This window comes from Meleagris gallopavo, chromosome 2 (assembly GCF_905368555.1).
Source record: "Meleagris gallopavo chromosome 2, MGAL_WU_HG_1.1, whole genome shotgun sequence".
Classification (NCBI taxonomy): Eukaryota; Metazoa; Chordata; class Aves; order Galliformes; family Phasianidae; genus Meleagris; species Meleagris gallopavo.
Genome location: NC_139405.1, coordinates 25,515,379 through 25,542,751, shown reverse-complemented (window position 1 = coordinate 25,542,751; position 27,373 = coordinate 25,515,379). Strand labels below are relative to the sequence as shown.

At 36.9% G+C, this 27,373-nt stretch overlaps 1 protein-coding gene across 3 annotated transcripts in view; it reads left to right on the top strand.

Moving 5' to 3' along the window:
* The window catches only part of SRBD1 (S1 RNA binding domain 1), a 124,256-nt gene that overhangs the window by 41,446 nt on the left and 55,437 nt on the right, over positions 1 to 27,373 (top strand). For all 3 annotated transcript variants that reach the window (XM_085219367.1, XM_085219368.1, XM_010706778.4), the window contains one exon: positions 18,003 to 18,094. In XM_085219367.1, the coding sequence (XP_085075493.1) occupies positions 18,003 to 18,094 (92 nt within the window). The remainder of the gene's footprint in view (positions 1 to 18,002; positions 18,095 to 27,373) is intronic.

Genomic DNA, 27,373 nt, shown 5'->3' with positions numbered 1-27,373 from the left:
TAAATGTAAATAACGGAAGAAATCTAAATCTTGAGGAAAAAGTCAGTTTTTCCAGACCGGTAGATCATGTTGTTTGACTTAGATCTTGGACAGTATGTGGGAAAACAGTTGGGGGAAGGTAGGAGGAAAGGAAGTTATTCATATAACTTCCCTTCTTTGTTTTCTCTTTCTGAGAGAAAATCTCAGCAACAGTAACGTCATGTTTAAGAAGTTACATATTTTGAATGTGCGAATGTCTTCAGACCTTCTAAAGACACTAAAGAAAAAAGTAGAAAATTAACTTCTATATAATTAGGGAAGATTTGGGGACAAAAAGCTATTAAATTTGTGACAAAATGTCTATGGATAGTTTTGTGTGCTATTCAATTGGAAACGTGCTGATCTCAAATCCGCTCTTGCAAATTACATAGGAAGCATTCAAAATACATAGAGACATGAGAAGAAATTGTAAAGGTGAAAGGTTATTTAGAGAAGACATGCCAAGGTTACTCAATGAGCAAGTGCTGCTATTTCTGCCATAAAAAGTTACTGAGGTGTGAAGTCTTGTTCAAGTCTACTTCCGAGGCCCAGAAATGATAGATTAAAAGAAAAATGAATGACTACATCTTAAATGTGCTAGATTGTGACAATAAAACAAACTAGCTCATTTGCATGCATGGTATTTTTGAGGTGGTAGGGTATCTAGCGGGTTTCTGTTTCAGACTGAAATGTTTTAGGTTATTGTTTAATATGATTACAGCCTTTGGAAGTCTGTGCTATTTGGTCAACGCCATAAAGTTCGTACCAGTTTGATTTCAAAGATATTTCCTTGAAGGGCTTCTTTGATTTTTGAAAGGGTTGCTGAACCTTGGGGTGGCTCTTCGCTCAACAGCTCCTGAGAGTGTAGCCCTACTAACATGAGACTAGTTTCCTTCCTTCTCCACTGTGGACCCTTTTGGAAGATAGCTGTGAGCCATAGGATGAAAATAACTGGAAGTAATACAAAGTAGAAAGACTCAGAGATTTGTATTTGAAATAGGTGAAATCATGTTTAAGAAATCCTCCCTCTCATTGGTATTTGCTGAACTTTGATTACAGGAACCTGAAAGATGGTTCCCATTACCCACATCTATGCATTTTACCCTACTAGCCATTGCCCAGCATGAAATAGCATGGCTCTGCTTAAATGTGGTATGGCCATTCTAACAAAATCACAAATTAGCAATATTGTCTTTCTAAAATAAGTGAGAGCTGAGATATTTGGGATGCTATTCTGTTATTCTCTTTCTTAGAAATGCCAGAAATACACATGTACTTTAAGTCACTGTCATTAAATAGCTGTGACAACTGGTAGATTTTCTACTAGTATAAATGCTAGGAAAACTCATTTAGGCTCTTCACTATGTAAAAAGGCTCCAGGAGGAATTACTTGTGGAAACCTGTCAGGAGTGAATTTAAGTAGAAGCATCAAAATATAAAGACTGATTAATATTGATAGTGTCCAGATTAAAATGATATAAATACAAGACGTATCCCTTGATTTGTGAGGTACTAAGCCTGAGTGTTATGGCACAGTCTGACCTGGTTGCATGTTTGGGTAGTGTTTTGTCTTTAAGCAGACGTTCTGTTGGAACAGAAGGGGAAAGTAAGCATTTTTCCATTTGTGTGGGATTGCCAGTAATGTGTTTTTAGTTAAGTTGAGATTCTGCCAAACTTCATACCTATTCATTTGTGAAACCACGTTTGGTGTTCTGCATTTCAGTTCTTTTGGGGCTTCCTTTATTGTAGTATACAGATTTATTTATTTATTTAAGCTTATGTTGTGCTTTTATCATTGATGCTGATAGCAGAAGCTTAAGTTAGATGTTCAGGTTACATTAGGCTGCCTAGTGCTCTACATGATATACCTTAATTTCAGTGGCTTTAAACTGTCAGTTATCTTTGGGATTAAATTATACATTCTAGGTCTCTGTTAGAGTATATTTGTGCAGATTTGATATGTTTTTTAAAGAACAATTGGGAATCTTGAAGAAAATTGAGTGCACAGTGCGCATATACACAAATACTGTCATTTAATGGGGAAGAGAGTTTATTTATTTTCTGAAGCATCAGTGGTATTTGTCTGTTATATCCAAAGTTTGGACAAAAAAACTGTCTCTCCTTCTGAGAAGTCCATCCAGGTTTGTTTTGAATAGTAAACATAATGAAACAGACATCTGTACAGCTGCTAACAAGCTCCCCCTGGTGCCACAAGATCAGCTATTAAAAGCCTCAATAAAAAAAGAAAATTATTTTTATTTTAAGGACATCTGAAAAATATTCTTCAGTGACTTTTCAGGTCTGATAGCCTGAGAATTGTCTGGGAAGAAGAAAAGCAAATACAATGCCTCGGTTAACAAAAAGCTAGAGCTCTTTTACTCTGTAGTTATATAAATTCTCATTTTTGTACCTCATTTCAGATTATTTGCTCATGAAGTCTGTTGGCAGAGCAGAGCTGCTTGCTACTACCTATGTCACACAAGAAGCTGGTGTACTATTGTTCAGTGCTGAAACTGGGAGTTGTGCTAGTCTAGGCTCATTTTTCATACCAAGAAAGCGTATGGCAGTCTTAAAAGCTTCATGAATGATGCTGAAAGAAGCCCCAGCAATAGGAGATGCTTCAGCACACTTGTGATGTTTTCAGGAATTGAGAGACAGAGAATATAGACGTGCTGTGTCTCAAAGGGCCTTTGAGTAGGTTATTTCAGCTTGAAAAAGGATTAGATTTAGATGACTGCGGTGTCAGACATTTGTAACTGAAGGTGCCTATTGAGAGTAATTCCTTTCTATAACTGGATTCCAGTGGTTTTGTCAATGATGAGTAAGTGGAGGGAGTAAGAAATGATCCATTTGTCATAGTGTGTGATATGAAGACAAGAAGTGTGTCTGAAAAGAGACATCAAAAAGCACAAGCTCTGTGAAGCACCTCCTTCAGTACCAGCCTTTGTCACCGGAGCAACGAAGACAGCTGGCACTGGGTAGGGAAAGAGAAGAGGAAGGCTCTTTCTCCAGTTCTTTTCAGTTTTGGTATAAGCGTGCTGCTTTGATGACATCAGGTAGAGATGAAAATGTAACTGTGACATTCTGTATATTATTTATTTTCCTTTCCTTTAAGTAGTCCTGAAAGCAAGTGTGCAACGGAGACAGAAGTAATGGTTTCATTTTAATCCTGTTTGCAGTTACAAGTAAGATTACAACTTCCAGTTGTATGGTGTTATATAAAATAACATCAAATGCTGTTCAGGCAGCTTAGTTTTCTGTGGAGCTTTCCAAATATAAAATTGGGTGGGAGAGAGAAAGAGAGAGAGAGATCCATCGAGATGCAGCTAATAGCTATTGCTAATTTAAATCAGTATTACATAAAAATTCTCTCAAACTTATATAATTTTTATATTTCATTATGTTGTAACATTTTAATATTTCATTCTTGGCAGACAAGGCAACATGCCCACTGTCTTTTCAGCCCTTTTATTGGATTGTGCTGGAAGTATCAGTTGAATAAAATACATTTTGACATTTGAACTTGACATCAGTGTTTCAGGGAAACAATTCAGACATGCAGCTTTCCTGGATGATTCTCTTGTCGCTACTATGATGTTGTACTGTAAATATGCTTTGGAAGTGGGCGTTCAGTAAAAGCAGTGATGTGTTTATTACTTCTTCCTGGCCTATTTCTACCTCATAACTTAAAATTGCACCTCAAAGTTTGCTGTGTTTTTATTGAAATTATTTTCTGGAGGTTAGTTTGTCATTTTTAAGTAAATCTTAGTGGATATTCCTGTGTTTCCTCTTAGTGATTCTCTCTCTGAAGATTTAACATTTTCTTCATGTAAAAGTAAATAGAAAGAGACATTGTCAGTTCAGATGTTGTAAAACAAAACAATTCTGAAATCATGATATAGTATCCTTTTAATATATCCTCTTTCTTCGGGTACCAACAGCACTACTGCTGAATCCTCTGAGCAGGGCAAGTCGGAGGAAACCAGTTTTCCTCTCATTGGATTCTTTTTGGTAAACCTGTTGCTGTGGGTTGGCTTCCCACAGGAGCAATGTTTTCTGAGATGAGATTTAAAAAAAGAAAAAATAGTTGTTCCACTGCTTAGTAAGAAGAAACTGGTGACATCTAATTTGGAACGGTCTTACATTTTATCATGTGTAGGATATTTCTTTTAGCTTTTTGTAAACTAAAGATTCAGATTAGATGCTGTTTATGACTTGTGTAAGTACATTTAATTTACTGTGCAGTGCAATAAGGGCAAAATGGATTAGTTTCTAGCTGAACTGAAATATCAGTATCACAATCAAAAAAAAAAAGATTTTGCTTAGCACTAGATTGTGATAAACAAAAATATATAATCATTACAATAAGATTAGGATAAAACAGTACATTTATGTACTTTTGTACTCTGCAGAGGGTGAAACTCTTAAAAACAGATCTGAATTCGAAAATTTGGTATGAGTTATGTTTACATCCTCTTGTTATTTATGAAGTACTTGTGAGCTAGCTTCCACTGGATTTCATGACAAAATGTCATTCACAGTTTCTCCTTTACTATGCCACAGTTGATGTAATTAAACTGCATAAATCACAGTGGTGCTGGTGGTGTTGCAAGCTCTTCTGATTTTCAGGGGAAATCCAAACTTAGTGCTTGTGAAACGCTGATTCTGGTTCTCTGGGTCTGATGGAACCCAAATCCGGCCCCCTCTGGTGTGAGGTATTTGTAACTTCAAACTTCTGTTTGTATTGTGCAGGAGAATGTTTCAACTTGGACAGAATTCTGAACACATCTGCCTCTAGGTAACTTTGGAAAAAGGTTTTCAAATATGTATTTTAGAGGCTGTATAGGGCTGCTGAATCATGGCCTGAACCTCTGATTGATCACCTGAGGCGAGCAATGAGTCAGCCACAGGAGCACAGGTGAAGCCAATTCTACTGTGCTGCAGGAAGGGGTGGAACCTGGCTGCACTTCTCCTAGACCCATTTAAGAGCTGACTGCCAGTGGGGAAGGATCTCTCTGGAGATCCGCTCCATCGGAGTTCATCTTGTGAGCCCAAGACAGGGTTAGTAACTTTCTCTCATTACTCCAATATAAATTATATTAGCCAAGCTCCTGTATATATATCCATTGATTATACAGAGGCATTTGGGATTGGTGGTATTTAGGATTAGATTGTTCTCAGTTTTTAGGGGGGGAGAAATAAATTGAAGGTAGGTGGTAATTGGACCCTTAATATTAAAATCTGCATTTTACAGAATTAGAAGCTGAATTAGTTGAACTTGCATTTGTGCTCAGACTTGGCAGCATATCCTTCCTCTGGGGGTAGATGCTTGATGTTTGTTGCCTTGTGCTTTTCCATCTGGCACTAATGGTGGAGGAGGAGCTTTTTACACACCATCTCTGCAGTGGGTGTAGGAAGTGCTCCCAGTCTTGAAACATCCTTGCTAGAAAAAGCCTTGGCATGACCCAGCATGGATTGTGGCACATGACAGTGTTTTTGAGTGGTGGCAGCCTCGTGCCCTCTTGGCTGACGACTGTAAGGCAGCGATCACCGTGTTGCAGGGGCAGGCCAAGGAGGGAGGTTTGGCTCTTCCAGCCACCACACTAACCAGCAGAATGAGCGAGTGCCTGAGGGCATGAGATGCTTGGCTGCGTTGCAGGGTGCTGTGTGTTCCATGCTGGCATGTTTTTTCTGTAACCCCCTGCAGGAGTTGCCTGCTGCAGCCTCTGGCTCTGCACTGCTATTAAGTCTCTCTAATGAACTCTTGTTCTCCTCTGGACAGTTACTGTTGTGATGTTGTATTCTCTTCTTCTGCACCCATGATATCCATGCTGTTGTTGTTTTTAAACAACAGATTGTTAGTTGTTATCTGCAAGAGTCTTTACACTCAAAATTAAGTGGGCTTTTTACTGCAAGGATCAGAAGTACAAATATTTTTATTCATTTCTGAACAATTTCCAAAGAATTGTAGGTTTTGTTTTTTGTTTATGGCATCTGGGCAAGCTAGAATTTTTCCAGTGTAGTGCTTTCTAAGGCTCCATTTGCTTGTCAGGCTAAGCCAGCTTTTCTGAAATCTAAAGGATCACTGCTTGTTTATCTTGATGGATCCAGACACGAGACTCCAATGACTGAGCCACTGCACTCGGAATCCATGTGCATGGCCTATGTGACATTGTACCTGAAAATCTGCTGGTGTTCCTAGGAATGGGTTCAGATTGTGTTCTCTTCAAACAGAATGCTTTCCCAAAGACCCTTCCATGAAGTTCCAGTCTGGCTTTGCCACTTGCTCTCAAAATATGAATGGGAAGGGAAGTTTTCTTGTTCTCATTTTGAAATGATGTGTGTGATTTCCCCTTCTCCTTTTCACTCTTCTTCCAGGCAACAAACAGGACCCAAGGAAATGGCCACAAGTTGTACCAGAGGAGGTTTAGATTAGACATAAGAAAAACTTTTTCTCTCAGAGAGTGGTCAGGCACTGGAATGGCCTGCCCAGGGAAGTGGTGGAGTCACTGGCAGTGTTCAAGAGGTGTCAGGATGAGGAGCTACGAGATATGGTTTAGAGGCTTGTGGTAGCAATGGTAGTGGGAGGATGGTTGGACTAGATGATCTTGTAGATCTTTTCCAACCTTTCTGATTATGAACTTCCTGATGTGAACTTTTCTGTTAGAGAAAACAACATAGTTGAATTTGAAAAAGGTTTGATTTTCATTGGTGCTTTTGTTTAGAGTTGTGTAATTGTCACCTACAAGTCCTCGTATGTTTCTGAGAATTTTTTTTCCTCTTAAAAAATGGGCCTCAAGAAGGATTAATATGATTAAAAAGATGTAGTTCCAAGATTTATTTCAACAAAATATTTATAGCTGGACTCATAATAGAGTCATGTTAATGTATTAACGTAACTCTACACTGTTTTAAAGAGATTTTTACTGCTAGAATTACAGGTGACTGACTACCTGGATACTGTGGAATATATCTGAGTAGAACACTTTGCAAATGGTGGTGTAAAAAATAGGACATAAAATAATTATGTTGTGTTCTTATGATTCAGATATAAGACTAGTTCTTCAATAATAAGAAATCTGTCTTATCCTATGCTTCCATATTTGGATAACTAAATAGGAAAAAAAAATTACTTGACTTTTTTCCAGTTTAAAAGTAATTAGTTAGAAATGAAGCATAAGGAATTTCAGTGCAGAAATTTTTTTTTAAGTGTTTGTAACTGGATGAAAAATGTGTTTTAAATGAAGTGGTCTTTGAGCATATGTTTATGCCAGTTCTAGTGATACTGCTCATGGAAAGTCTCCAGTGTGGATCTGTCACAACCTGAGGGAACAAATTATTCCCTCTTTAAAAGGGGAAAAAAAAAAAAAGGCAGGGAGAGTGGGGGTGGGTGGGAACAAGTATAGCACTGCCTAACTGAACTTTTATTTTAGTCATTTCTGATTTCTGTTTTTTTTTTTTAATTGAGTCAGCTTTTTTTCCTTTGGTTTGAGTCTTATTAAAGGAATTTATGTTTTCATGAATTGCACGTTTATTCAGAATTTGTTTCGTAATTGTGGTTTCTAGGGGTTCTTGTTTTGTTTTTCCACTGAGGCTGATACGTGAGGCTTTGTAGTGGAAAATAAGAAGGCATCCCTGTTATAAATGATTAAGCAGTAGACAACAGTAGCTCACTTTCTTCTGGAGACACACTTGATTCAGATTCACATCTCTTACTGTAGATGCCCAGTGGTTGCATATTTGTCAGTGAAATAATAATATTTAAACCTATGACAGTGAGGAGCAGTGGAGAAGACATGAAAGAACCCTAGAGGCCCCAAAGGAGAAAAATGTATAACTTAATAAACAAAGCATCAAATCTACTCATGTTGCTCTATAGACACTTTAGTCATTGTTGTCTTTAAATCTATGGTGAGGAAAGTGACTGTAAGGAAAGATTAATTTTAAACAGAACATCTTGCTTTTGAAAGGAGGTGAGCTATTTAAAAAAAAAAAAAGTTAAGAAGCTTTTTCTGATTACAGGAAAATTGTATATTTTTTTGAACTATCAGAAGCTAGTTTTTCTGAATTTTACATGAGGAAAGATACTTTCTGAAGAATCAGAATAACCTCTTTTTGTGTGTGCGTTTCTCTTGACTTTCTTTCTTATCTGCTGTGATATTTTCTTTATTATAATGCTATTATTCTTTAACAGGTATGTAATAGTAGATTTGGCTGGGAGTACTAAAATAGCACCTTACTTTAGTCTTTCTTCCAGTAAAGAAAATTATTCCATTGATGGACAGAGTGGAACACTTTTTTATCAATGTCAGCTTTGAATTTTCATAAAATAAAAGGAAAGTGTAAAAGCCAACATTTTTCCTGCATTAAAAAAAAAAAAAAGAAAAGAAAAATGGGGACTTCAAACATTGTAAGAACATTGTGATGATTAAATCTGCAGAAATTACTTTTGAGGCAGCAGTATATAATTTTAACAAGGTCTTCTTAAAGCAACATTTACTCTATATAACATTTGTCTCAAGAGTGTTGAGTTAGAGAATAAACATATCTGGCCATATCTCCTGTGAGCTGGAGCAGACAGTTTTCTAGGTGAATTCCAAATAGAAGAAAGTAAGAAAAAACATCAATGCCAGAAAAGTGTAATAGTTACACTTTTTCCTTATGACATAATACATCAAAGATGCTTTCTTGCCAGCAATCATTCTTAATATTCCAGGTTTCACTTTGTGGGAAATCTGGGTACGTCAGAGCTCAGTGTGCTGTGCTGGGGACTGTCTGTAATTTGGAAATATTTAAAATAGTGTTGTCAGATACAGCTTAGTTCTTAATAGGGTTGGGAGAAGAGCGGTTACCTCTCAGTGAGCAGTGTGTATGGTATTGCACAGCCCTTGCAAGGGGAGCACAGACATAGTGAGCCATATAGCTTCCCCTACTCAGTCTGCACCTGGGAGAGGGTAACTTGCTAAGGAGACATACAAGTACTCAGAGATGTCATAAGGGAAAAGGAATCAGGCCAAAGATACAGGTCAGAATTGTGGGAATCTGGGTACTGGTTGCACTAGAACTCATACTGGGCTTCCTCCAAAGGACTTTAAATGAGTGATGAAGAGAATGGGAGTTGCCAGTGGTACAACCCTCCAAGAGACATTTTTTCCCATATGTTGTGGTCTTGTCTCCTCTCTGGGGACAGAGTCTCTGTGAGAGTTAACATCATCTGAAGTTCAAGCCTTCCATCTGGCTAATGGGACTTTTGTCTCAACTCTTGCCTCCCTGTTGCCTATTTTCCAGATAAAAATGTTTCCTGCTAGTAAGTGTAGCAACTGAGTAGCATGTTTTATTGTCTTCTTCCTAGATAATTTCAAATAGACAGTATGTAACAGGTCTTGATACACTTTGTGTAGGACTAAGTCAGTGTGCTCCATAAGGTCTCAGGCAAACAAGCAGCACCTAAAGGGAGCCTACAAACAGGAAGGGAATCAACTCTTTGAAAGGGTTGATTACTGCAGGACAAGGAGAAAATGGTTTTAAGTTGAGGGAGAGAAGATTTAGGTTGTATGTCAGGGGGAAAGTCTTTACAGAGAGAGTGGAGAGGTGCTGGAACAGGCTGCCCAGAGAGGTTGTGAATGCCCCGTCCCTGCAGGTGTTCAGGGCTGGATGAGGCCCTTGGGCAGCCTGGTCTAGTACTGAATTTGGAGGTTGGTGGCTCTGCATATGGCAGGGGGGTTGGAGATTCATGATCCTTGAAGTCCCTTCCAGCCCTGGTCATTCTGTGATCTGTGATCTTCCTTCAGAGATCATCTGTATCTTGAATAACTGGTGTTCCATATTAGAACGATGCCGTGGATAAGACAGTGCATGCATGCAGCAGAGAAACGTAATCTAAGAAATCAGTTAGGCGTCAATTTTCTGGCAGAAATCAATTTTTTAAATTAAATAACTCAGCCTTTTATTTGTTCTTTTAGACTGCAGTTCTCTGTGAGATTTATAATGCTGCAACTTAAATAATTCTGCATGAATGTATAAGTGATGCATTCCAGGATTTGCACCGTTTGCTGTTTCTCAGAGCAGCCAGGCTGGCTCCTACATCTGTAGGATCCTGCTCTGCTGTAGACACGCTGCGTGACCCATCAGCTTTCCCCATGTGCTGCTGCAGGGCTTTCCACTCGGCTGAGCCAATATGGGGCTGCTGGCAGGGCAGTGCTGCCAGTGGACTCCTTCTCGGTGCCTCAAGCTCCCTCTGGGCTGCTGCAGGCTCTGGCCCAGCTGGGCTTGCAGGACCTGATAGGGGCAAGGGTTGAAAAGGCTTGTTGTGCTCTCTGGTTCGGGATGATTTTGCTAGGCTTTGTGGAGAGCAATGTAATCTTCTTTTTGGGAATGCATCTAGGCCATATTGTTTTAAAAGTCTATGAACACGAGCATTTTGCATCGCTAGTGTTTCTCTTCTTTTTGAAGCCGTACCTACATACATCAGTTGTGTTTTTCACTCCCTTGCTCCCGTTTCAGCCCTTGAGGGTAGAATGAGGTTAGGTAAAATCCTCAATGTTTGTTTTGCTGAGAACATTGGGATAATTCTGTTTAAAACTGAATGTGCTTTGGCAGGAGTGGTCTTAAAATTCTCAGGTGTATTCGTGAGGAACAACCAGTTCTCACGTCTATTTTGTTTTTTTTAATTGGAGTTTCATTTCCCCCATCAATCCTGAAACATTTTGTCTTTCCTTTGTTCTCATACTGATGTTAATTAGCTATTAAATAGGATTTTTAAGAGATGTGAAAGTATTTACTGTTACTGATTCTAGATTGACTTAAATGCTGTCATACTGTAATCACATGAAAGGTGCTTTTTTTTTTTTTTAATTCAACTTGTCCTCTTACATTAAGGTAGTGTAGCATTCTATAATATCTGCACTGCAATGATTCCTTTTCATAGCATTGCTGCAACAGGGAGAGGAGCTGTAGTTGATTCTGTCTCTTGTACTACAGTGTCTAAAGGAATAGTAAATGACTCAACTGCTTTTTAGTTGGACGATTAACTTGGAAGTAGATTTTGAACATGTAGTTCGGATTCTAAAGTTCTCTGCAGGAGCAGAAGGATGCTTCCACTCCAGCTGTTTTATGAGCAATGACAGAAACTGTTTTCTGAAACTGTCAATAAAAACGGTGGGGGCAGTTGCAGGTAGCTGTCACTTTCAGTCTCAAGATGTGCCACACTAGGTCACTCACTTTTCACTATGGGCATGGGACATGTATTTCTTCTGGGGATGAATCCGTAGCACCAGTTTTGTTCTGATAACAGCATCTGGCACTAGATTGATTTAACAGGCTATGAGGTTTGCTCTTTTCAGATATGCACTTGTACGGCAGCTTCTGTACAGCTCTGACATGGCCACACGCTGCTGTTGTTTTTTCTGCCTCCTAGCACCACGTGTGAAGCTAAAGCTCTTTGACACCTGCCATTTGGACCCTTTTCTTACTGAAAAATGTCATCGTTTTCAGACAAGATGAAGACAGATATCTGATCATTCTTCCCTTCACAGAGATGTGCAGAGGGCATGGTTTGTAGACAAATGAATAAAGGGTTGCAGGCCATAACTATACAGTTAGTTTTATTAGTTTAGTACACTAAGTAGTTTCTGTTTGATTTAGGGACTTATGGAATTACAACTAATATGGAAAAAATTAAAGCATGATAACTCATTGTTACATCTTGCAGGGATTCTAAAACCTGTTTTATTGCACAGGTAAAGTATAGCAATTGTTCCACTGTTTTAACTCAAGATATTTCCCACCGTGGATTTTGGGGACAGACAGAAATTATGGTAGATAAAGATTAGAATGAGAACATTTTGAACTCTTCTAGTCAGTGAAGTGTTTCATGTAGGACAGTTTCTCTGCATTCATCTAAATCAGAAAGGTAACAGAGTGGGACTGCATATTCCAAAGAAATTACTATTTTAAAGAAGAAGATTTTAGATCCCGTGCCACAATTGCTTCCCTCCTATTATTGAAACGTGCTTTGTGTTCATGAAGAGGCAGTCATGTTGTATGTCCCAGTGTAGTCATTCTTTTGTTTGAAATAGCCTTTTGTCTTTGAGTACATGCAGACTATATAAAATCAACTTGCTGTCCTCTTCTCCACTCCAAAGCAGTAGAGTGTAAAATGGCACTTGATAGTCCTAATATTTTCCAGCTTATGAGAAAGTAGGTAGTACTTGAAAATAATTATTTCAGTAACTGCATTTCTGAATATAATTCCATCTTTCCAGTACTTGTCACACATTTCACCTGTTCTTTGAGATCTGACTATTGCTCTTCAGACAGACTGCGTAGTTAAACTGGCTTTGATTTCTGGCATTCCTTTTAACTTCGCTATTGTTCTGTTCAATAGGTTCTAAAAATCTAAGCTGTCTACTAAGAATGCCATTGACCTGCCTGGTGCTAAATACTATGTATTAACAGGGGAAAAACTGGTTACGTTAACCTTGATGTGGTGATGGTTGCCTTGAAATTCTGGCACTTGAGAAGCTGGTCTATCAGCTGATTATTGCCCCTGCCATAGGTCAGAAGGCTTTTGGAAAAGTAGGTTTATGACTGAAAGACATACCATTGTCCTGTGTTTGAATTTGCTGTATGACTGTCTCGATTTGAAACAGTTTAATTTTTATTTCAAGAAGTAGATTGAGTTGGTCAAGTTGAGATTGCTTTCTTCTTTGTATGCTGCAGTTTCTGGTAAACTTGGCAAAAGACTGAGCAAGTTCTTTCACTTTGGATAGAAACATATATAGACTTTTTTTTGTTGTAGTTAATTTGGAAGACTGTGAGCAGTTTTAACTAATATTTTTTATGGGAAATTATAGACTGTGACTGAGCAAAAGCATGGGATCTGTATCACTTATAACCTGATGGGCTGTGTGAGGGCATCTTGTGCCCTTCGGAGCTCCTTAGTAGACCTCTTCTTTAAAACTTGTCATTCTTCTCCCTAGAGCTGATTGATTGGCAGTCCCTGCAAGCTCTTCTGAGACTTAATATTTCATGTCTAGAGGCATCCAAGACCAGGCTGGATCTCTGCTCAGCCTGGTCTAGTAGTTGGTGACCCTGCACATAGTAGGGGGGGTTGAAACTAGATGATCATTGTGGTCCTTTTCAACCCAAGCCATTCTGTGGTTCTATGACTGATTTTGCATGGTGGACTTTGATGTAAATGAAATGTAGAATTCTTTGCTAGCAAACCTTTTATTATTGTATTTCTTTCTGCCCTGTATAGTTCTTAAATAAGTTATTTGAAGAAGTAATGCAATAATCTTTTATCCCTTCTTTCCTCAAGCAGAGCCTCTGGTTTTGTTGACACAGGTTTATGAAGAATAGATTTCTTAAGTAATTTGCTTAAAGTTTTGTTAGGTTAGTTAACCACAGTCATAATTAAACTTTGATTGTGAGAGCAGTTGTATTTTGGTGCAGATAATCTTATTATAATCAAACAAGAAATCTCGCACCCATTTTGAGGTTAGTGTACCCTTTGCTTTTAGGTTGACTACAACATTCTCCTAAATAGTAACTGGTCACTTCTTTGTGATGTGTCTATTTCTTGAAATGTTATTTTAAAGGCTTTTAATTGTAAATCAGGGTTTTGGAGATTGTGGACAGTTGTTTAAAGTTACTTTTCTGTTTGTTATTAATCTGGCATTGCATTTGATTGTGAGGAATTGACTTCAATTTAATACAGTAGTCCAAAATTCTGGTAAAGTTAATGAAAATGTCAGGAAGCTGTATATGTCTTTAACTCAAGAAACCTCTGGACTGGGGTGTGTGTGTATGTAAGGATTGTGTGCATGTATTTCCTTACATGCACCTTAAGATTTTTTACACAGTTTTCAAAAGGTTTTCATTAAAAATTTACCGAAAAGCTCCCAAGTTTCTTTAAAAATATTTAAAAAGTACTGTTATACACATGTACATGAAATTGCAAGATTTAACTTTTAATAATTTGTTAAATGAATTCTTTATTATTATGCATTTTTGTAGGTATTTAATACCTTGGAATTTTTTTAGTTATTGGATATTTTTTCAGAGTTCTCCTGGAAAAAAAAAAAAAAAAAAAAAAAATTTAAGAGATTAGAAATGTGCACAATTTGAATGGTTCTTCATATCAACTATGTAATGCTTATTTAGGCTTGGTGAGAAGATTATTTGTTTTAGTATGTTAGAAGACATACTTAAAGCATTTGGAATACAGCTAGTGTGATTTCTGGCATAAGGCTGAGGGACCACCAGGTGGTGCTAGTGGAATACACTTTGTTGCATTAGTGATATATGAAATGTCTGAAATAGAACATAAATGAGACCAGCACAAACATTTATTATCTATTTAACAAAACTACTTCACCATGGCTAAATTGAAATATTGTGTAAAGCTTTGTTTTGGGCTTTTCTTATTAAAAATAATATTAATGAATTGCATTATTGGTGGAAGAGACCATTCTTTTTTCTTTTTCTTTTTTTTAATAAAGAGAGCACTACATGAAACTTGCTTATTGGTGCATTATGAGCATAGCCTGTTATGATCACTTGCTTATTCTTCTACCACACAATGACTTTCAGTAGCAAAACAACTTTTGTTAATATTGTTTTAACTGCTGTTATTTTACTCAGTACCAGAATTTTCCTCTTAAGGAATGTACAGAAATTAGGCTTTTTTTGTTTTAATTTTCCTTGGAAAGGGGAGATAATTTTTCATTAGATTATTTGGCTTGAAGATTTGAAGAAAAAAATTCAGATATAGATATATGCTTATTTTTAAATACATGTTTACCTACAGGTTTTAGGTGCCATTTTTAACAACTCTTACTGGGGTCCTGAGTACTTCTGGCTCTCGTTAAATTGCATCCTTTAAAAAAGAAAAAAAAAAAAGTTTGTGTGTAAAGAACTGTGTGGAGCCCAGTAAATTTATGTGGCCCACTAATTTGAGCAGGTTTGGTTTTGGCTGAAGTGCTCTGACATTAAAAAAAAAAAAAACATGTTCTTTGAAAGCAGAGCGTTTTACAACATAAAATTACTGTAAAATTGTCCTAGATAGCACTGAATTGTTAAATAAAGAAGAATAAAAACAGTCCCCCGGATTATTTCCGCACCAAAGTGGCACTCTCATCCAGTCAAAAAAACAAAATCCAGGAAAACTGCAAACATGAATCCCCAAACCTGTTTTGCTTGTAATCCTGTGTTGTGGCGAAGCTCCATGCTCGAGCGCTGTGTGTGCCAGTGTCACATTAGCAGCCACCTCGCCGTAGCTAAAAACAGTGAGTAAAACCTCTCAACAGCCGCTAATATGTCTGTAGGATCTTGCTTTGCTATGGTTGCATGACCCAGAGAATGGTTTCTTTGGCATTTGTGGCCCTATGCATTTACTGTGGGTAACGACTTCGATGTATTTAACATCTGGATTTTGCTCTCCTTGGGCAGCAGTGTGGGACTGTTCCCCCTCCTATTTCAAGTCTGCTCCACCAGATAGTTTGTGGAATAGTTGTGTGCCTTTACAAAGCCATCTCAGAGTAGCTGTCAAATATCCTGTGTATGTGTCTTCTGAAAGTGTTTTTTGTGTGTTGTTTTCCTGCTTGAGATATGTTGTTTTCTTTTTCCTTGCTTGGCTTTCCCCCCCACTCCTTTGCCCTGCGAATAAGTTTTCTTGCACTTGAGAAAAGGAAATGTGCTCTTTTCGACTGTTTTTCTCTCTCATCCTGAACTGAATTTTATTTACTTATTGTAGTAAGGAGCTCTTGTTCTACCTTCTTTAAAATTTGGCACAGTGATTTCCTTTTACTACTGCAGAATCTGAGTATTACATTCCTCATTTCTGAACATTGTCTATGCAGCATTAGTAAGAATTGATAAAATGTGAAGTGTCCTGAAGTCCCCATCCAAATCTTTCATGTTGGTTTTTTTTTTTGTTAACAGACAAATTACTGAGGACTATCAGGCAGTGTTCTGTGCAGTAATACAGTTTATAGTACAGCACTGCTTAGCTAATAATAATTTAAAAATAGTGTGGAAAATAATGAATGTGAATAGCAGTTTTTATTGGAATGCAGTACCAGTAGAAAAGACACTACATTTAGAAGTTGCTTGAGAGGTTAACTTCTGGACCTGTTGGAATAAAAAGATTGAATAGAAGTTAGTTAAAGCTGTTGGAAGTATGTGCTAATGTGTGGGGGTTTTTGGAAGTAATTTCTCTTTTACGAAGAGAGGGAGAACTCGCCAGATGCTGCCTTTATAATGTGTGAACAGGTTAAGAAATACATTCTGTTGCGTTGTTCTTTAAACTACCAGTTTCTCAGGAAAATCAGTTTATGGCTTCTGTCAACATCTTCATTTTTCAGCAGTCATGTTTTTGTGATCTCGGTCTGTGTTCTGCAACTAGTTTTGCTGGTGGCTGTCAGTTCTTTCTGTTGGAGGACATGTGCCATTTATATTGTAGTTATGCTCCCAGTGCTGAATCTTCTTAGTCTTGGTTCCTTTTGCTGCGTCCAGCCTGCTGCCCATTGGGTCCAGGCAGTTTTTTGCTCTGTTAAACCAGTTGTTCAAGAGGTTCTGAAATTACAGGAATGCCGAAGAGCACGGGATTTTATTCTGTGTTTTTGAATGATCCAATCTGTTTGTCATATTGAATAGTTTTTGAGATTCCAGTAACTCAAAAGTCAGTGTCAGCAAAAAATCCAGCTTAGATTGAATAGCAAATAATACAGCATTACAGTATGCAACAACCATAAGAGAAATGTATACCATTTTTATCTTTGCATTTTATATTATTTAAAGTTTAACATGCTTGTAACACTGATGGGGATGTGTCTTATCTCCCTACTATTCTCCAGCTTTTTCTAAAGAAGGGCGTTTCTGAGTTTGTTTTTTTTATTCCTACATTCAATGTACTAAAAGTTCTTTAAAGAAAAATTTATAGCCTCGTTTAAATAAAAACACTGTAAAGCAAAGTTTTGAATTTATTGAAAGGTCAGCTGCTGAAGGGTTGTGGTTTCCCTCCTTATGGCAATGATAAGGTTATTATAATGGGTGAAATAATAAAAGTAAAAGCAGTTATTAAACTGACAGTAACTCTTTTGGTGTAGAAGTTGTACCATGTTTACCATGTTTTAATTATCAACCTGAAATTCGAGTTCAGTTGAAGTTATGTGAAGAAATACGCTGTTTATTCAGTGGTGTCAAAATTTCCCTGCTGCAAATAAACTTAGACTGTGAATATTCGAGTGCAGTTTTCTCTTGAGTGGAACTGAGCACTCCAGGGTTTTTTAATTGCATGCTGCGATTTGAATCGCTGAGTTCATCATTTCTGAACAAGCTTGAAGTGTGCTGCAGATATACAAACTGTAGCTGAGATTGCTGAAGACATTCCATCTGCAGTTTTCTTTTGGGATGACGGTGAGAGTGGGGAGAAGATGGAATTAAATGCTCACTGAGGAGCAAACTGCAGTTCAGCAGCTCAGTCTGTGCAGAGGTAAGGCTTTGTCCTGAGCATATCAGGCAGTTAGCATTAGACAGAGTGTGTACACCCATGGCTTTGGTTCACACAGTCAGTGAACAGATACTAAACTTCCCATCCCAGGTGTTTTTAATGGAATTATCAGGTAGGTTTTTGTTTGCTTGTTTTGTGTCTGGAAGCCTCTTTGTCTGCTGACTTCTGGTAACACTTGTTTCCTATATGCATTTTTTAATGTTATGAAAGTGTTACAGAGATTGATATTTATAATACAAAACTGAAAAATACCGAATCGTGTGGGCTAGGGATGGGTGTTTTGGCTTAGAGATATTTTCCTTTGCACTATCTTGCTTTTTTCAATGAACTGAATACCTATAAAATTTTAAAGCTGTGAGGCTTTTAAAAAAAATGAACATTAACATGTTAAATTAAGTAAACAATAGGTCTTTCAGGTGTGTTGTTCTCAGCTGCATGTTGTTTGATTGTTTACCATCTTATTTTGCAGCATTGTCAGTGAAGCAGGAGCATCTATCTACAGTGTGAGTCCAGAAGCATCCAAGGAAATGCCAGACCTTGATCCTAACTTAAGAAGTGCAGGTATTGTGCATTTTTCAGTGTGAAGCTCAATTCTCAGTCTGTACTGCTTATAATATAATGTTTAATAACAGTCTAAGTATATTTAAAAGAAAAAGTCTGCTTTCTTTTTGCGCTTTAGTTTTTAAATCACTTCACATCTCAGATCCTGGGTGTTCAAATCAGTGACGTCATTGTCATCACTGTTTAGCAAGGCCTGCAATGTGAAGGCTCCTTTGGACATACTCCCATACCAGAATGGTAAAGGAGAATTTTGAGGGATTAAATATGGCTGGTGCACTGTGTAAACTTTCACATGTTCTTGCCCACAGTAGCAAGTTCTTCTCTCTTTTTCCTTGTAGGTAAACAAGTATCTGCGATAACTAAACATTTTATGGCCTAGAAAAACTTGAGAGTAGAGAACAGATAATATAAAGATTTTGTCATCCTGAAGGGTGATCATGTCACTTTCTTTGTCTTTGTTGTGACCACTTTCCAGGGCTTCATGCAGTGGAATATAGTACTCCAGAAATACTATTTAGTTGTTATTTTTTAAACCATTCAGCATAAATACTTCCCAGGTATAACACAGTATAATTTCTTAGAAATACACAAGCGTCAGTGTTACCGTTTTCAGATTTTTATTAAGGATTGGTCTTCAAAGATGAAATTCCTGGCAACTTCACTGCTGCCTGAACTACTTCTGGAGTTGGTTGATTGGAAAACATCTGTAAGGACAGGTCTAAGGTTATTTGGTATTACTTCATTTATATATTTTTGCTCATGTGTTGTCTTATGCTTGTTTTTATCAATCCTAGCTTTCTCATTTCTTGCTTTTCCTACAATTTGCTGTCATACTCAATCCAGTAAAGCAAACTTAAAATTGCAGTAGAGCTCTTAGATAAATCTCCAAATGATGATGACGTTAATCTTTCTTTAGTAAGCTTCTGGCCAGGAAATTCTTAGAAATGCATCAAAATTGGTCATCAGAAAACAGCTCTGGAGTTATGTGGTATCTGAGGGTAAAACTTTCCAGGATTTCCCATGTTCCTCTTTACTCTCATTTCTACAAAAGGAAAAGGGAATTCGTGTTAATTCAATGTTTTAAGAGTACGTTTTTGCAAGGATTTTGTTTTGAACCTGTGCACCAGCCATTCCCTTCCCAAGACATACCTCAAGCCTTTTTCTGCTTGACTCATTCCTTCCTGCCTGCAAACTGGTTCCACTCTCATCATTTTGACCCTGGGCCAAAGAGATTTTGCTTGTGTCATGGTATGACCTGAGCAAACATTAGGCATGTGACTTCTATATGTTTGTGACAGATGCCACTAACTTTCCCGTGGGCTGAAGTTTTTTCTGTTGTTGATATATTAAATACGGTATTTGAGTTGATGTAAATGTACAGAGAAACACTAAGAAGGGGAAAGACTAATTATTAACACTTTACTTTTCCAAATATAGAGTTTTCTTTTTTACTGAAGTTAGTTTCTGAAATGTTCAGACACTTTTATTTTGTGTTGCATGACAAAAAAAAACAGTAAATGAAAATCAAATTTGTAATACATGATTGATTTCAGTATTAATTATCTAGAATTCGCCACTTCTCCGTTATTACTTTGAGGTTGCTTCAGGCATAACTTGAACGTTATTGCATCTAGTTTGAAAAGAATCAACTCTTTTAATCTGCCACAGCAGTACCACGAAATGGATATCAATTAAAATAGGATACTGTAGAAAGAAAAAAAATAATTGCGTAGATCAGTGGATGTCAGCTTTTTTGGAAATGACAGTGAGAAATGTATTTATTACAGCACAATCTTTCTAGAAGTTTTAGACTTCTGACATTTTTCTAGATGTCTTTTGGTGTCAGTTTGTAATTACAACTTCAGTTCAGCTAGATTCTTATTTTTTTTTTTTTAGCTAAACAGAAAAATGTGACAACGTTAGAGGGAAATAGTAACTGCTGTTGTCTTTCTTTGCAAACGTTTTTAATAACTTTTACTTTTGTGCTTTTGATTTTCCTTTGTTTAATTTGCACTAAATGGAAAAGTGTCAAAGCTGACTTGTTTTTTATTTTAATTCTTGTGTTACATCATGTCAAGTTCTGTGCTTACATGATAACATTTAATACATAAAAAGAAGCTGACAGCTGCATGATGAAGTGTGACATTTATAGTTAAAATAAAAGGTACAACTGATGTGAGATATCTTAACACAGTTTGCCACTTTAACATTTCTCTCAATGCAAATTTCAGGTGCTTTTTAGTTACACAGGTAGGCTTATGTTTGTCAGGTACATGAATGTAAAATATTAAACATACAATATTAGAACTTTCAAATCTTGTGAAATCTGACATTTGCAGTTCAGCAACTGTAATAAATTCCATATATTATTTCATATATTCACAGATAGAATACAAATCCTACTTTTGAACAAATAAATCTATTATCCTAGTAACTTCTTGGTTAAGTGTATAGGAGGGAAAAAGCATTTATTGGGAGTGCTAATTGGATATATTAGTTAAGCCAAGAATTCTACTGGTTATTTATTTCCATTCTCTTTGAGCTGCCTTTGAAGATCATGGAATGAGTGGGTTCCTAAAATAAATAGGAAAAGTAAACTAATTATATTTAAACTAGAGTGGAAATTCTTTATAGTCATTCATACAGTGCTTTTTACCACTGTTGTGCTTAGTTGAAAAAAAATAAAAAGTAAAAAATGCTCACCTCCATAAGCAATTTGCTTGTATTCATATTGCAATCAATGGAGTAGGATTTGTCCAGTTTTAGAAATGTCATCCACAGGTGGGTACCTCTTTCTGGTCCTTGGCATTATGAGCTCTGACATTAATTCTTTATATTGAACCAGGTTCTCTTATAATCTTTATAGCACTAAATGTGAATATTTCATGAAAGCATAGAAGCTTTGTTTCTTGTAAAATTGTGTAGAGTGGGATTCAACTAAGTAGATAGTAAATAACTTGATGAAATCTAGTTATTTCTATTTTAGTAGTGTGAGAAGGTATATATGATCATTTGATAGTCATTCTAGGATTAATGAGCACAACAGCTATTTTTTTCAACCCTACAGAATTAGGAGATAAGAAACTTGTAGGACACAGAAGTAAAAAAGATTTCCTACTTGGTAGGCTGAGGAAATTCAGCTGCAGCAGTTGAGGAGGGTTCTGTCTAAAGAACAAGCTACTGGGGTGCAATGGCTAGGAGTTTGGGATGAACTGGCAATCGAATTGCCACTTGAGAGAGAAGAGAGTAAAAGGCTTCCTTGTATTCTCCATCCCTGAAGCTTTAGAACAGACTGAGGGGCTCTCTGGTTGAGATTTGCTTGTGCTTTTCTTAGTGGAAGGCCTGGATGCTAGTTTCCTTTTGAAGTGTCTGTAGGAACCACATTCAGTGAACCTGTGTAACAGTGTAAACATACCAGTCGTCATTCATGCCATCACCATTGGTTCAGAAGACTGTCTTTGCATGAGTGAAAGAAAAAAGCTAAACTCCATGCCACTTTCAGATGTGCTTTGTGGCAGTCAATATCAACTTGATTTTGGTTGGTGTCACTGAGCCTGTGAGCTCTGGAATTTGGATCTTCCAGAACTTGATATTTTGTTTTACTTTCATCCTTTTCTATGTAATTTTGCCCAGAGATTTATTTTGATTGTGCAGAATCTGTATTGCTGATATGGTTCTTAGGAAAAGAAATGAAATGAATCTGTGCGGCTGTCAGTGTGTAAATGCCACCAGACTTTTTAATATACATTTTTTTCTCCACTTCTATGATTCCTTTTTATTGCAGAATTTTTGGCTGAATAAGGTTCACTAGACCAAAGGGGAGGATGGGGAGGGACAGTGTAAGTTATACAGGAAACATATATATGTGTGGCCTTCTCAGCATTGAAGGGTTGACGTGTGGAAAGACAGAATTTGTCCTCCCAGAGGCCTGAAAAACTTATTGAGCTATATCTTAAATAGTGTTTTGTTATTGTTTTTGGTGCAAAGTGGATGACTGATGCACCATTGTTTGGCATATATTCAAATCAGAGCTTTTATTTTCTGCTCTGTAAAAAAAAAAAAGCAGTTGATCCATTAGAATACTCACCTCCACTTTTTGAAGTGGCTTAAAAACTCATAAGAAACAGAAAACTGCTGAGTTCTGACCTGATGGTGGAGAACTGCTGTGAGGCAATTGTATATCCCTGATGAGATATACATTCAGTAACATCAGGTGAGGAATTATTTCACTAAAATGATGAATTACCTTTCATTTTTATATGACTATTCTAACAAGCAAGCAATTTCTTCTTTCACTCTTTAAAAAGGAAATTAAAAAATATATTCAATATATTCACTGCACAGATTCACAAAAGTCATGCATAACAAACATAAGTACTAGACTTACTTAAATGTGGAATGAGGTGGGAATGGGCATGCCTTTTCAGACATCGCGTTTGTATTAACTCTTATTAGAAGTGATCTTGTGCAAAGCCTCATTTACTTCCATAATCAAATATGATCAAATGCATTTGGATTTTAATTTGCCCTTCTCTGCTCAGCTGCTGAAACAAGAGTTACATACTTTGTCTAAGGTAGCATTGTCTAGTGCTCATTTTCCCCCAGCCACGTCACCCAGTTAGAAAAATGAGTGTAGGTAAAGTGCTACATAAGATTACTTTTTGAAAAGATTTGGAGTAGTGAGAGGGGCCAGAATGTGTGTCATGTGGCGTGCACAGGTATGATCTAGTACAAAAACTGTGTTGTTTCTAAAGGATGATTTCTGAGGATAAAGACTCCAGGAGAGCAAAAGGTCACACAGCACAGCTTGGCTTAGCATTGTCAAATCCCATCTGCTTGTCTTCTCTCCACAGGGCAGAATACATTGGATTATTGTACACTCAAAGTTCAGCAAACCACTTGCACTTTTCTTTGCAAAAGAAAGCCTTGCAGGCTTTTGGGGCTTGTTAGGACTTTGAGACTGTCATGCCTACAGGGTTTTATTCCCTTGGGTGCTGTTAAAGATAGAGACATACAGTTCAGAGCTGTCATCATGGCCAGCAGATAGAAGGTAAAGATCAGAAAAAATGTAATTTCTTTTGACTTTATCTTAAGGAAAGTAAAACAGTTTGATGATTAGATGTGTGGGACATAGTGCCTTGTTGTCTTCTTGAGCTAATTTCTTCATCTTCCTAAAAGAGCACTACTCGCCCTTGGCAACCCAAGAGAGAAGGTCATTTCTCAAAAACTTTATTGGACAGAAATCTTATGGTTAAACTGTTCATGCTGCTTTCTGAGTAGAAGCTTCCTTCTACAGCTTACTGTAAATGATTGGTGCAAGATCCGCAAGTTTTCAGAAAGAGTTAAAAGAAAGTAAACTCTGAATTTTGTATGCATTTAAAACATTTTCCTTTTGCTACAAAGTCATACCTGTTTAGTTGGGTTGCATGCAATTACAGGTGAACAAAAAAATTGTTTCATATTACATCAGCTGCATTCTACAACATTTAAAAATGAGTTTATTGTGCTGTTGAAAGTGAGAAGGTGCAGTGTTGGAAACAGGATGGCTGGTGAGCAGCATCAGGAGGTAGGGAGGGAGGGCTTGTTGCTTCTCTCCACCAGGACTGCTCTTATGAGTGCTTAAACAGTAGAATCCAGCTCCCACTTTCAGACCAGCTTCTGCTCTTACGAGTGAAGAGTGAAGTCCATAAATACAGGTTGTCTGAAAATGATGGGGCTTCTTCAGTTGTTCATGAACATGTGTACAAGCATCAGGGTGTTTTCTTTTTTTTTGAGAAATAAGGAAATGGATTTGAGTTAAGCAGAAACAGTAGTAATATATTGCTAGTTCTGAATGGATTGTTACACAGCTGTCAGATGTTTGTCAGTCTTGTTATTCTTGTTATTCTAGACACGAATCTAACGTGTTTCCAATCTTCGCATACTTGATGGCATACATGAGATATATGTGTATATGTATCAACATCCTTCTAATCTGCACTGTTTCCTCTGAAGCAGTAGAACATAGCAGTGGAGTTGGAGGAGTTTGGTCTTCTGTATCTTCAAAATCCAGACCCTCTGCAGTTCCTCTAGACTCCTGCCATGTGAAAATGGGAGGTTATCTTGAGCTTGCTGAAAACTCTCCTATTTCACTGTTGAATAAGTATTTTCACCAAGCTAAGAGAGGTTTCTGCATAGCTATTAACTGAGTGCCATTCTCTGAATGGGTTTTAATGTCTGCAACTGATATGTAATCTTTGCATATTTTGTGGAAAGATGTGACATTCACCTTGTCTTCCTCTCATGTGCTTATCTGGATCTGAGTTCAACTGATGGACTTTGTCTCCTGTTTGTTTTCTATGTACAGAGCATTGTTTACTGCACTTACGATCAATCTGAAAATATGCCACCAGTCCTACCTAAAAGCAATCTCCTGAAGTAGAGCGTGAGTCCAGGCTCTGGAAAAGGCAGTTGCCATTAGCGTTAAATTTGAAAATGATTTATTTCCCTCTTTGTGCATGTAACTCTATGCATATGCATATGTATTTTCCATAAAAGGCCTTGTTGCCCCCTTGAAGCATTGAGCCAGGGGAGTGAAAATACAAGGCTGCACTTTAATTGGAGAAGATTTTTGTTTTGCTTTTAGTGCAGCAGTACAATTCACGAAAACTGCTGCTGTTTTCTTTTTTAACTATAGGCATAGAAAAGGACACTTTGGTTACTTCAGAATGTTTATTTTTGTTGCTGGCATAAATGAATATCTCTTGTAAGGTACGAAACTTCAGCTAATTTTCACATTTTGTAGTCATAATAATCAAAGCCATGGTGATGCAGTTAAAATCAGGACCAGTGATCTGAATGTGAAAAGTGTACTGACAGTTTTTACCTCTTAAGCTGAGCAGATGGGAAATAGTTTTTTGAATTTAAACCATCCTGCAAGACTGATTTCTAGGGCAGAACAATCACATCATGCTCCAGTTAAATAGTTATATATCTCCCACCTAAGATTGAATTCGGAGAAAACATACAAAACAAAGCAAAACAATTATCCTGTGATATAAACTGAGATATAAAAAGTGTTAATACTAAAGAAAGGTGGTTTTTGGGGGTGTTTTTAAGAAGGAAATAGTGACTTAAAATCTGCATTGTGACACTCGCTTACTGAGGATTTTCTCCTAATTCTCTTATTTCTTCCTTGCTTTTGTATTCGAGCAGTCTCTTTTAAAGATTTTTGTAGTAAGTAAATAGAACATTGTCATTCATTATTTCATTAATCTTAAGCAAATAACAGATTATCAGTTTTATGGAGTTAAAAGTAAACTAAAATGTAACCTTTTTAAAACAAAAACCTGCTCACTTGCCACAGAAGAATTTTGGATGAAATGCAGCTGTTGAGCAGTTGCTTAAAATAAATTGCATACTTTAAACCCACCAAGAAGATATATGAGGATTCAAAACTGTGTCACAAATCCTGACCTACTGAGAAAGAATGCTTAATGAAAAGACTACTGTACATTTCACTGTATCCTTGCAAGGAGGGTGAAATTCAGGTCAACAGGATAGAAAGCTTCCAGGACTCAGGAAACCTGAACGATCGATCACTGAGTAAACATTATTGCAGATACTTATGGAGAGTAATTGATCTTGAACACAATAATAAGCTTTATAAAAGGATTTAAATAAGTTGTAATGTTTCCATATCTACCCTCATATGATATATTGGCAGTAATTACATGTGCATTTATGAGGTAGTCTTTGATTACATTAGTACATTATTTTTATTTAATTGACATTTTCTGCTTCACCCAGACTTGTAAGGAGTGAAGGTTCAGTTAAGTGGGAAGGGGATTTGTTTAGTTTGAAGCACTTGTAGTTGCATGTCTCAATCAAAACAAAATACAGGAATTATAATAATAACACAAAAAAATGTCATTTATGACAAAATTGAAGTTGTAAGTTGTGTCTGCTATCTATTTATTAAAAATAATGATAATGTAACATGACCCACTACTTTCATATCTTCATTGTTTCAAAACATAGATGAGCATTCCCACTCTTGAGGTAGAAAAATCATCACAGCTACTGGTGGGGACACATTCTTTTTTTCAACCCATATATATGGGTGGTTAAAGAGATGCCATCATACAACTTGGCACTTGGTGTCCAAAAATATTTTGCTGCTTGTAGTAGCAAGCAGCATTTGAATTCCACTGTAACTAAAAAGATTTGACTTTTCTTTTTTTTTTTTTCTTTCCACCCATAGTAATTCCTGGCTCATTTTCACTCTTTCCCTATCCACAGGCATTAAGCTTTTGTTTCATGGTGTGACTCTTGCATATAGCACTACTAGAAGATAACATTTTAATATGTGGCTGTCTGGACGACAAAAATTGGCATGCTGCCCCAAAAGTGGGTGTAATACTTAAGACTGTTTATAATCTATTTTGTTATGTAGATGACAAGCTTTCTTGCTGTTCTTGCACCTTCGTAAGAGTACATGTACAACTTTGGCCATAATTATTAGTTGACATCAATTCCACTACTGAGGGGAAGCAGGTACCTCAATTTATAAGTCTTATCAGTCTTCAGTAGTGGACGCTGCTTTTTAATCTCTGTGAAAAATGATATTGCTGATTGTAGAAAGTATTAGTAAAAATAAAGTTTAAATACATAATTGTGTTTGTGAGGACAGTAGTAGTCTTAATTTTAGATTTTTTTTTTTTTTTTAGTTTGGGATGATGAGAGACTTACCCTTTTTAGATAGGGGTATCCAGATAATGAAGTATTTTTGCAAGGTCAGGAGGGCACATCTTATTAGCTATCAGTAAACAAAACATTTTAATATAATCCTGGTTTTTCTGTAAAGATGAGTCTGGGACTTATGTGATGAGTTATGCAAGTAGCTCTTATGCAAAAACTTTTCACCCACCGCACTGTCATCACTGACAGGCAAAAAGACAACTTATTTTTGTCTTGTCAGATAACCAAAGGATGGTGTGAACTGACACCACCAAACAGTTAAATTACCTTTTTTTTCTTTTTTCTTTTTTTTTTTTGCCCAAAACAACCAAGAAAGTCCTAATGACATTGCAGGATTTTGGTAAATGTGCTTTCTGCAACCTTCTTTTTCTTTCAGTTTGGAGGTGAAGTTCATCTGCATTAAAGTCAGAGGACCACCTAGGCAATCTTGTTCCCTCTAGCTTTAAAATTTTATATGAATTTACTGCATGGCAGCACAATATGTTGCTGTCATTCCAAATATTGCAGTGCTGTTTTGTTCTTAATTGACAGCTTGAAGAA